Genomic DNA, 12,054 nt, shown 5'->3' with positions numbered 1-12,054 from the left:
TACTACTCTGCTGTGTTCCAGATTAACTGCTGAGGCGACAGCGAACCGTCAGACGTTGGAGGGATCGTGGTCAGTTATAATCAAGCGTCGGTCAACCGCGTATAATTCCTCGCGAGGAGCTCTTCGTACTATATTTTCAATATCGAATCGCGTCGCTTTCGGTACAATGATGGTACGATGTTCGCAGTGTTTATATTTCTATTTATTTACCCTGGTCGGTTATTCCCTGGGATCTCCAGAGTATTGGGCAGAACGTAGTCAGATATTAGCCGATGAATCTCACGAATCATTGGGAGGAAAATTGAAATTCAATCGCGGCGAGAGAGCGGTAAATGACATTCTCATGACGGCCAAAGCGCAGGAAATTCGAGCTGGGTTTTACGACCCCAGCAATTTCCTACCGTCTAGAAATTTTATGGCCGTCATAGAAGACATTAAGGAATCGTCAACTTTTCAAATGATCCGTAAAATGCCCAAAGGCGCGCTGCTGCATGCCCACGACACGGCCCTCACATCAGTGGAGTTCGTATATTCAAATATCACTTTTCGAGATCACCTTCACATTTGTCGTCCCGGAGCCCCAGGTGAAATTCTTGGTTTTCGATTTCTCCGATCACCGGATGCGGACGGAACTTGCAAATCCCAATATGGGTGGGAAAATCTAGCAGACCTCAGAGCCGACCCGAATAAAGCTGACGAGATCAACGCGATGGTGAAAAATTCACTGACCATGGTCGTACCGAACCCGGAAAAACAATATCCAAATGTTGATGAAGCGTGGACGGCGTTTATGAATGTATTCGATATCACCGAACCACTTCTTACTTACTATCCAGTCTTTGAAGACTATTATTATCAGGGACTTACGGAACTGAGAGATGATAATGTGTTTTATCTTGAATTGAGATCGATTCTTCCAAATCTTTATGACTTGGATGGAAAGGTATACGGACCAATCGACGTCGCTCGTCTCTACAAGCACACAACCGATAGGTACAAAATCACATTAATGTTTTCAAACGGATGTAGTACATGTATTAGCTGATACACGCGGAACAACGAAATAATTTGTACCATGCGACGAGTGCGGTAACTCGAAAATTTTCAACGAACAATTGGAGATAACTGAATACCAAGATAACAACGGATAATGGGCAAAAAACACACCAAAGGTCGCAGATACAAAGCCTATAGTCATTGGCAATCCATCGCGCTGATACGCTCGCAATTTAGAAAACAAAGGCTTCAGGTTGTGGTTCATTTATTTTGTATGTTAATTATTAATATTTTAGTTTTCAATGATTAAAGCAAATCACCATAATTGCCAGGGACCAGGCGTTTGAACTGCGACCTCCGATGCCAAGTAGCGCCCGAACGCGACGCCTCCAACCTTGGGTTACTCATCTGAAATTACTTCTTTTGGTTCACCTTGTCACCCTTTACTAGGGCGGCACTGAATTAAAAATCATCCTGTAGATATGTTGCAATTACTTAAAAATGAGAATAGAATTGCAGATTTTGGATATTCAATTGTTGCGGGCAGCGGGAAAATGTTAAATTTTCATGCGTATAAACATTAAACACAGTATAAACACAGTCATGGCAATTTCGAATCAATCTATTCCGATATCACAGTCTACCGCTATTATCGTGATGATTATTATTATTTTTCGACTGTATCCAATGAGCCCACTGCATCAATTTATATCAATAGGTTCGTTAAGGATAACCCGGATTTCATCGGAGCAAAGTTGATTTTCGCCCCAGTCAGACAATGTACAACATCGACACTGGACGAATATCTCCGGATCGCAGAAGAGTTGAAAAAAGAGTTACCTGATTTTGTAGCCGGGTTTGATCTGGTAGGTCAGGAAGACAAGGGGAAACCTTTGATAGAGTTCGCGGATAAGTTGAAGGCTGTGTCTCCGGATATACCGTTGTTTCTACACGCTGGAGAAACAAACTGGTACGGAGCCAGCACTGATGAAAATTTAATCGACGCTGTTCTTCTTAACGCGACTAGAATCGGACATGGGTAACTTTCAGCTGACTGATGAAATTTTGCCTCTCAGCACACGCCATGATTTTCGAGTTGTTTGCGTTCTTTTAGGTACGCGATTCTGAAGCATCCCAAAATACTGGACATAGTCAAGGAACGGGGAATAGCGATCGAAGTTAATCCGATTTCAAATCAGGTTCTCAGGCTCGTGGATGACCTCAGAAATCACCCAGCGAGCTACCTTTTCTCCCGTGATTTCCCGGTTATCGTTTCTGCGGACGATCCTGGTCTATGGGGGGCGACTGGTCTCAGCTACGACTTCTACGAAGCTTTTCTCGGTATAATGTCACGCTCAGCAGACATCCGGGCGCTGAAACAGCTGGCTTTAAATTCTATAAAGTTCAGTGCGATGTCGAAGGATGAAAAAGCTCGCGCCTTATGCATTTGGAACGAAAAATGGGCCGCTTTTATCAACGACTCAGTTCAGGACCACAATGTCCTCTTTATGTGACGAGCCCGAGCGCACTTATTGAAGAAAATCGTCGATGGTGCTTCACTAGTTTATAATTCAGTTGAAGCTCATAATTGGGAACAATTGGAAAGATGGTTGAAATGTCATGGACGTCCACTATAGGGAAGAAAAAGTGAGCTGACAGAAAATTGAGACATTATTACTCGTTTTACTATGTAAATAATATCTATGCTTTTATTCCAAATAATAATGTCAATTAATTTTAATCACTTGTCGAAACATTTTAATAAACATGAACATTACTCATGCTTGTAATTGATATAATAAACCCTTTAATATGTGATAATAAAATATTGTATAACAAGAGATAATTGAAAAAAAATCGAATTAAGTTTTCTGGGTCAAAAATGCATCAGAAATAATGTTCCTGTAATTCCTGAAACCAGAAAGAGAACTGCAATTGAGAAAACATTGATGAGATCAAAACTCAGCAATTTACATAGCAGGAAAAGCGGAGATACGGTGTGAATGCTTCCAGATATTTGTATGCACCGATTATGCACTTCAAATCGACCGCGGAGATGGTCAAGTTGCAGTGAGAATTCAAAAATTATTCAGAATGGCCTCCGGCTTCGACTTGTTGCATCTAGCATTGATCGAAGATTGGTAGAGTTCAGAGGCATCGCCACTATTAATAATATGTGTTAATAAGCCAATCATATCCGCAGATGAGTTAAGATTGTTCAAGTAATGGTATAGCTGGTCATTACTTGTTATAGACCCCGATATTACAACGTATGGTTTGAATTAGCAACGAATTATAGCGGGGACGAAGCGGCTAGTTTGAAGTTCGATTTTGAAATGGCGTCGTCGCGCGAGTGGTTGGTATTTATACCAGATCTCCCACTCCTATTAAGCGGGCCAATCAGGGGATTCGGGGAGTATCACTGGATCTCGCGATTCCCACCGATACGATGTATGAACATTTTCAATTCGTTTAATTCAACGGCGTTATAAACGTCAATTAGGTAGAATACTTAGATTTATTAACAGAAGATTCAGAATTCGTTTATATTACGTACAGTAATATTTACAATAAGTTACGTGGAGATCAACTACCCTGATTGAAGTGTGATTGAGACCAACGAATTCGAATTTTGAATGAAACCCTTCACCCTCTATGTGATAACCAGATATGCCCTCTGTTACTTTTACTTTGAAGCATGTTTAAAGCTGCAGTGCGTCGGCATCGTAGTTACGTCGATTGCATATCGGCCACTCATATGCAATCGACGTTGATGCAGTTGGAAATGTCGACACACGGTCAGTAGATGCCTCCACTCCCCATCGGGCTTTCGTACATCTGTCAAATTAAATGGTGAATCGTCTGACGCAGGGCAATTGTAGAAATGGAATCGTAACAAATAAAGCCGTAACGTCTAATGAATAATATTTTATTGATGCAGGCTGATGCCAGGTAAATTTAGATCAGTCTATTTCAAACTATAAAAAGTGATATCCACAACTATTTGATTAGCATGCATATACACCTGCAGTGATAACGCGACGCCCACTAATCTTCAGTCAACGATCCTTGCGTTTTGCTGAAAATTTGCATTCCAAACTGTTCAGTTGTCTGGCACTATTTATGTTCTCTCAAGTTTAAGTCGGCCGTCACGTCTATCTATCAAATGAAAGAATGGTTTATAATTGCACAACTTCCGAGGTTAATGTTTCTTCCAGGAACTGAGAAGACTGTATTATAATTTCCATCACGATGGCGTCTGTTCAACGCGCCTTTGCTCATAAATTGAGCAAACAGCATGCTTCTGATGTCAGACGTCAAATAGCTACTTCCACATCTTACTCTAGAGACTTATCTAAAAGTGGAAGCAGTGTATCTGGTTTTTCATCAATGGTACAGGCAATAGAATTTGAATAATGAAATCAGTCTGGTCCAATTCAAAACCACTTATTAAAAGAAATTTTTTCTGTCTGTTTTTAAAAGATGTCTCTATGTGAGGTGCTAGAGCCATTAGACTATGAGGAATTTTTAGCACAGCACCAGTCAGTATTGGATCGCGATCCCCTCAGATCAATCTTGGATTTCCCTCAAGGGGATGTAGAGCTCAAGGTTGTTAAAAGAAAAATTAGGACAGAGGAGCCTGTAGTACCTTCTGAACCTTTGTAAGTCAATCAATATTAACTTGAGAATTTTTTTAGCAGCTCTATAGAATTCAGTTACATTTGTTAAATTAACTTTTAGAGACACAGTTTCACCCTATGTGCGAAGATGTGTAGAAAGTTTTACTTCTGACTGGGTGATAGTGAATAGAAAATATAAACGTCGAGCTTCTCCCATAGCAAGGGATCAGCTGTTGCAAGATACTCCGAGACAAGATTTTGAGGTTTTTACTCAATTACTATTTTTATTTTCAACTATATAAAAATTATTTGTCCTCTAATTGAATTTATATTTTCTAACAGGTTGATCAAGAAGATGTTAATGGCGCCGGATCACCAAATGATGAAGAAGATATTTCAACTTCAGCAGATACTCCACGAGGTTCCTGGGCCAGTTTGGATCTACGTCATTCTCAACATGACCCATTGTTGCCTGGTCTCTTGGACCGTGTCTGCCCAGAAACTGTAGATCTAAACAATGAACAGAAACGATTAGAAGATCGGCAGGTGCAAAATAATCAGAATTTCAATTTCATCGTACCTATGAATAATAGATCACCCTATCACTGATCAACATTTATTATAGGAAGCTCTGTTTCCGCTGTATGCACCTCCCTCTTCGCCAGATGATGAGTGGCAAGAAATAAATCCAGCTATGGAACCATCTGAGCCATTTGCTCATAAAATCTTAGTCAAATGTCTGCAACTGAAGTTAGAGCTAGAGGTTGAGCCCATTTTCGCCAGTTTAGCATTGTATGATGCTAGGGAGAAGAAAAAGGTAAATTATTGCTTCAGAAGAAAAAATCAATTTATATTAAAAAACTGTGATTTTGTAGGTTTCAGAAAATTTTTATGTCGATATGAATTCTGAAGGACTAAAACGAATGCTTGGCAGTCATATTGCTTACAGTGATACAAGCACGCTAGCCAGGAGCTGTGTTTTAAGTATCAGTAAGCCTAGTCCGGATTTATTTCTGGTTGTCAGATTAGAGAAAGTTTTGCAAGGGGACATTTCAGAATGTGCTGAGCCTTATTTGCGAGAGGATAAAAACAAAGACAAGGTAAAAGCACAAGAAAGATTACCTCATACAAAGAAATGCAGAACCAATAGAAATATTTTTGGCTTCAAGGTCCGAGCAGCTGCTGTAGCAGCTTGCGAACGACTTGGACGGTATCGTATGCCATTGGCCTGGACTGCCATTCACCTTTCCGGAGTTATTGGTGGTGGTGGAGGAAATGGTGACGCTGAGAGCACTGGAAGTGCAGGTTCCCTCGATAGAAAATCAGGAGGATTAGAACAGTGGAGGAAAAAAGTGGAACCACCAACAAGGCGAGGCTCGTTAGAACGGCGTAGTTCAGACAAACGACGCAGCTGGTCTCCAGATGACTTTGCAAATTGTTTGGATAGCTTCAGGTTTGTTCATCCTGATAATTGTTGTAACAGATTATCAACTGTGAACCATTTTTCTGTAGGCCAATTACGCTGACAGTATCTAGTTTTTTCAAACAAGAAAACGAGAGGCTTAGAGATGAAGATTTGTACAAGCTTCTGGCAGAACTGCGGAGGCCAGGATCTAACTTGAAAAGATTGAAATGCTTACCAGGAATTCTCAAACTAGACCTTAGTCCAAGGCCGGATGAACTTCCTCGATGCTTAGATCCAGATCTCAGAAGACTCACACCCTATCCAGATGAAAAAAGTCGGCCATACAAAGAGATACTTGAATTTCCCAGTGAAGTTGTTTCACCGGATTTGACATACCGTAATTTGCTTTACATTTATCCGAAAGAAGCTAATTTTAGCTCACGGACTGGATCGGCTCGTAACATAGCTGTAAGAATACAACTAATGGGTGGTGAATTGGAGGCTGATGCACTAACTGCGATTTTTGGACGCTCTTCGTGTCCAGAGATGACCCATGAGGCGTTCACGTCTGTGTCCTATCATAATAAAAATCCCAACTTCTATGATGAGATTAAAATAAGACTACCACCAGATTTAAGTGCCAAGCATCATCTGTTGTTTACTTTTTATCACATCAGCTGTCAGAAAAAAGTGGAACAACCCAATGTTGAAACACCAGTGGCTTATACGTGGCTGCAACTACTGAGAGATGGACATTTGCAATCGGGAGAATTCTGTTTACCAGCTACACTTGATCCGCCACCTGCAAATTATTCTTATATAGCCCCAGATGTATGTCTGCCAGGAACGAGATGGGTGGATGCCCACAAGGGAGTCTTCACGCTTATTTTAGAACCGGTATCTAGCGTTCATCCTCAAGACAAGTACATTGACAGATTTCTGTCACTATGTGGATCTCTGGAAACTGGACACATACCACCACGGATCGGTGAGGCGGGTATGGAATCGGAACTGAAGTCATCTATGCTAGAATTAGCCAGAGCATCACCTTTGGCATTGGTTAGGTCACTACCACAGCTGCTAGATCAACTTGTGTGCTTATTGGTCCGACCTCCGTCTTTACCTTCGCAGCCTCTCAACATAGCTGCAGTTGCATTTGAAGCTCTGGGCTTACTGGTCAGGAATGTCACGAATCTACCAGATGGTCAAGTAGATGCACATGGACGTCATGCTTTACTAGCTACTTATACAGCATACCAATGCTATCTACCAACCCTATCACGTGGATCAAGCGTTGCCCGAGCTCGTAGTAATCCAGATTTACCCGTCGAAGATTTAGAAATGGAAGCTCACACCCGAGGCTTGGACAGGACAGCTTCAATGCGTCAAGAATCTCCATCTGTAAACAATCAAACTTCTGGAAGGCTATTGCATGAAGAGCTAGCTCTTCATTGGGTCGTTTCTACAGGACAAGCCCGAGAGCTGGCAATATCTCATTCATGGTTCTTCCTGGAGCTAATTGTCCGATCTATGGTGGTTTCTTTGTCGGAATTTGACGGTGCAAAACCTCCCAGAAAATTGAGATTCTCACCCCAGTTCTCAGATGATGTAGCGACTCTGCTCGCTGCTCTAACATCTGAAGTGATAGCCCGGTGTGGAAAAGAAAGTAGAACAGCTTCTAATCTCGTCTCAAGTTTAGGAAATTTCCTATCAGACTTGCTGTCAATCATGGATAGAGGATTCGTACTCTCTTTGATTCGCATCAGTTGCTGTTCCCTCGCCGAAGCTGCAATGCATGTACCTGATTCTGCTGCTCTATTTGCACTGAAATTAGATCTGGTTAGGACCATCTGCTCCCATGAGCATTACGTAGCCTTGAATCTGCCCTTTGGGACTGGTTACACTGGATGGTCAGGATCAGCACCTGCATCACCCAGTCCTTCAACAGGGAGTTCTGGCAGCTTGATATCCACTTTGGTACCAGGTGAAAGAGCAAGATTTTCAGAGCTCAGTCAGGAGTTTAGACAACAGCATTTTCTGGTCGGCCTTGTTCTCTCAGATCTAGCTAATACTCTGGAGATACCAAACCCAACGCTACAAAATAAAGCAATTGGCACAGTTCGATACCTCATGGGTTGCCATGATGTAGACCCCAGGTACGCTGATGTGTCTCCTAAAGCTCGTGTAGCTGCACTCTACTTACCATTATTGAATATTCTAATGGATGCCCTACCTCAACTGTATCACTGGGATTCTAAAGAGAGAAGTGTGTACCTGGATGAATCTGGTTCAATTACTCAATCAGTAGCCCTTGCAATAGCTGGTGGTGGGTCAACGGATGTAGCTGGAACGCAATGCAGAGTTTCTCTCAGTTCTGAAGCCACTAGACATTTACTTATGTGTGCATTGTGGGTTTTGAAAGGCCTCGAAAAATCTGCGTTAGGACAGTGGTGCTCAGAACTCAGTTCCAGGCGTGTTCTGAGCCTTTTGCAAGTCCTCAATATTGCTACTGCAGCCTTTGAATACAAAGGAAAAAGAGCACTCAAAAGATGTCCACCTCAAGCTAGTGCAACGAGCGATATTCGATCAAGATTAGAAGATGTTATATTGGGTCAGGGAAGCGCTAGAAGTGAAATGATGCTAAGGAGGAAAGAAAGATCCAGTGGTGATAGACTTAGATGGAGAAAGGACCAAATGCCTTACAGACCAAGCGAGCAGACCGAAGGCAGAGCTGTTGAACAGGATGCTCATATCGAAGGAGCTCTTGCTGCAGAAGCTTCACTCGTAGTTTTGGATACTCTGGAATCTGTGGTACAAGCTGATGGAGGGGGAGGTATATCAAGATTTAGAATACACAAGAGTCTGGGAATGAATTACTGAACGGATTATAAAATGATTTCCGTTTGAAATTCCAGGTGCAGTAGTTGGTGCAGTCTTGAAAGTCCTTCTCAGGGCATTAGCTAGGAATCAGAGTACCTTAGTTCTTCAGCATATGTTCAATACTCAAAGAGCTCTAGTCTTTAAGTATCACAGTGCACTTTTTGATGAAGAAAGTGAGCGATGTGGAGACTTGTGTCTAACATTACTGACCAGATGTAGTTCGCCTTTGAGCGCTGTACGAAGCCACGCAGCAGCCAGTCTCTATTTATTGATGAGACAAAATTTCGAGATTGGAAACGTGAGGAAAAAAATTCAATGTTTTCATTGTATTTTGAAGAAATATATCCACATATGCTTCAAGTATGAACCATCTTGTTATTTTCAGAATTTCGCTAGAGTGAAAATGCAAGTCACGACATCGCTATCTGCATTAGTTGGACGTGGCAGAGCACCAAGCGAAGGAGCACTAAGGCGAGCCTTGAAAACAGTTCTAGTTTATGCTGAGCGAGATACAGAGCTAGCTGATACAAGCTTCCCTGAGCAGGTGAAAGATTTGTTATTCAATCTTCACATGATTTTGTCTGATACTGTGAAGATGAAGGAATTCCAAGAAGACCCTGAAATGCTATTGGATCTGATGTATAGGTAAACGCTGAATTTGAGCGCCATTCTCGACATCTCCTGTCCATTTACCATAAATTATGGTTGCATTCGTATGAAATTCTCTAGAATCGCGAAAGGCTATCAGGGATCTCCAGACCTCAGACTCACTTGGTTAGCGAATATGGCTCAGCAGCATATGGAAAGAAAGAATCATACCGAAGCTGCAATGTGTTTGGTGCATAGTGCTGCTTTAGTTGCTGAATATCTTCATCTATTAGAACCGGGTGGCGGAGGTCGACCTGTAGGAGCAGTTGCTCTGGCTCCTGTGACCCCTAATGCGCTGGAAGAAAGTGCTGTTGGTGATGACGTTTTAGCTAGACGAGAGGAAGGCTTGTGCTTAGGCCCCGATTTTTCGGAAAGTGGCCTAGCAGGTCTGCTTGAACATGCTGCCAGCTCATTGCATGCAGCCGGAATGTACGAGGCAATCCCTGATGTCTATAGGGTATTATTACCGATATCCGAAGCGGCTCACGATTACAAGAAATTGGCAAACATCCATGGGTAATAAAAAATTTAGATTATGGCCCTTTTCTTCTACAGGATGTATGCTTATGCTTTTGAGAAATATTACACTTTCTAGCTCCTAATAATACTTTATGGTTTCTACTCGTTTCGTTCTCAATCATTTATCGAGTGAAACCAACGTTTTCTAGGAAATTGCACGAGTCCTATACCAGAGTGGAACAACTCGCTGGAAAGCGTGTGTTTGGCACATACTTCCGAGTCGGATTTTATGGACCGCGTTTCGGTGATTTGGCTGGCGAAGAGTTCGTCTACAAGGAACCAACTCTGACTAAGTTACCCGAAATATTTTCCAGGCTGGAGAATTTCTATGCTGAGAGATTTGGAGCAGAAAATACCGTTATAATAAAAGATTCTAATCCGGTAGATCCTAGTAAACTAGAACCAGACAAGGCGTACGTTCAAATCACTTATGTCGAACCTTACTTTGAACTTCACGAGTTGCGACACAGGCCTACAGTATTTCACCGAAATTTCAATATCAGTAAGCAAAATTTATTTTCGTTCTTCAATTTCTACGATTCCCGGTTCATAATTGATAAAGTCTGATTTTTATCCGCAGAACGCTTTGTATTTGCTACCCCATTCACCCCTGGTGGTAAGGCGCATGGTGAGTTGAGAGAACAGTGCAAGCGAAAGACGATTCTAACTGTAGCAACACATTTCCCGTATTTAAAAACGAGGATTCGAGTTGTGGCCAGAAAACAAATAGTGCTCAGTCCCATTGAGGTAGCGATTGAGGACATACAAAAGAAAACTGCTGAGGTAAAGCACTGAGTAGAATGACTAAAGTTAGTTTTCTCAGCAGAAGATGTTCATGTCAGATAATAATGATCAAATTCAAACGAAAATTTCTCAGGTGGCCGCGGCAACCGCACAAGAACCTCCAGATGCTAAGATGCTGCAGATGGTTTTACAGGGTTGCATTGGTACTACGGTTAATCAAGGACCTGCCGAGGTCGCAGTAGTTTTTCTTTCTGGCTTGAGAGAGCAGAACGCTCAGCCTTCCAAGCTGCAGCATAAGCTGCGCCTATGTTTCAAAGATTTCTCCAAAAAATGTCTTGATGCTCTAAGACGTAATAAGAATCTCATCGGGCCTGACCAACGTGATTACCAAAAAGAACTGGAACGAAATTACCAAAGATTAACTGAGAGGTTGACGCCTTTGATCGCCTGGAGGTGCGTTGGAAGAGGAGAAAATTTTTAGGCAACAATTCATAACATGGAACCATAAAACCACATACAACATTTCTTTTTCAGTGGTCCAGCTTTGGCTAGCCAACCGTTACCCACATCACCACGCTGGTAAGATTGGCGGAGCAAAATTATTTACCTTATCAATTATTCACCAAAGATATTTCAAACTCAACATTTATAAGGATAAAACACGTACTCGTATGATATTCAATTATTCTTATAGACGAGAATCTACACTAAAGAACTAACAAAGAAGTACTTACAATTAGTATATCCATGCGGTTTAGTATTTATATTAGAATTTTATATATATATACATACATACATGCATATATATTTAGACCACATCATGTGGCTTTACTAAAAAGAAAACTGAACAAATTAATACGCATTTTTTAGCTGCTATCTCACGCCGCACAAGGCAACATAGTGCCGATGATAAAAACGGCAACAAAGTTACCGAAAATCTATTTATCAATTTCTAAGTCAACCAACTGCGGGCTGAGGAAGCAAAGGTGTCCTCCCCAATATTTTTGTATACGTATAACGTTTGAGAAAATTTATATCCCCTAACATTACTTTTCGAAGAAAAGAGAAAAGCGAAGAAATAAGATGAAGTGATATGGAGCTGGTAATTTATACCGGAACGCACAGTCGATTATATTTTATAGCTCTTACAATTATTATAGCCTGCGCACGTATCCATCAGTATAAGATGAGTATTGTACGGTTTTGTATTGGAAAAAGCTACAATATATATACTGATGAGAA

At 41.4% G+C, this 12,054-nt stretch overlaps 2 protein-coding genes across 2 annotated transcripts; both read left to right on the top strand.

Annotated features, from left to right (window-relative positions):
* The first annotated feature begins 28 nt into the window (after positions 1 to 28).
* LOC105691310 (adenosine deaminase 2) lies at positions 29 to 2,779 on the top strand. The gene is made up of 3 exons (XM_012409710.3): positions 29 to 993; positions 1,715 to 2,035; positions 2,111 to 2,779. The coding sequence occupies exons 1-3, from the start codon at positions 167 to 169 to the stop codon at positions 2,508 to 2,510; spliced, it is 1,548 nt and encodes a 515-aa protein (XP_012265133.2). The 5' UTR covers positions 29 to 166; the 3' UTR covers positions 2,511 to 2,779.
* A 1,027-nt stretch (positions 2,780 to 3,806) lies between these two features.
* LOC105691293 (dedicator of cytokinesis protein 7) lies at positions 3,807 to 12,054 on the top strand. The gene is made up of 16 exons (XM_012409673.3): positions 3,807 to 3,948; positions 4,215 to 4,389; positions 4,480 to 4,658; positions 4,738 to 4,879; positions 4,959 to 5,162; positions 5,242 to 5,433; positions 5,492 to 5,716; positions 5,786 to 6,069; positions 6,129 to 8,854; positions 8,937 to 9,199; positions 9,287 to 9,546; positions 9,631 to 10,065; positions 10,218 to 10,570; positions 10,649 to 10,851; positions 10,946 to 11,265; positions 11,347 to 12,054. The coding sequence occupies exons 2-16, from the start codon at positions 4,249 to 4,251 to the stop codon at positions 11,393 to 11,395; spliced, it is 5,976 nt and encodes a 1,991-aa protein (XP_012265096.2). The 5' UTR covers positions 3,807 to 3,948; positions 4,215 to 4,248; the 3' UTR covers positions 11,396 to 12,054.

Source organism: Athalia rosae, chromosome 5, assembly GCF_917208135.1.
Source record: "Athalia rosae chromosome 5, iyAthRosa1.1, whole genome shotgun sequence".
Taxonomy (NCBI): Eukaryota; Metazoa; Arthropoda; class Insecta; order Hymenoptera; family Athaliidae; genus Athalia; species Athalia rosae.
This window is presented reverse-complemented; position numbering and strand designations above follow the sequence as displayed.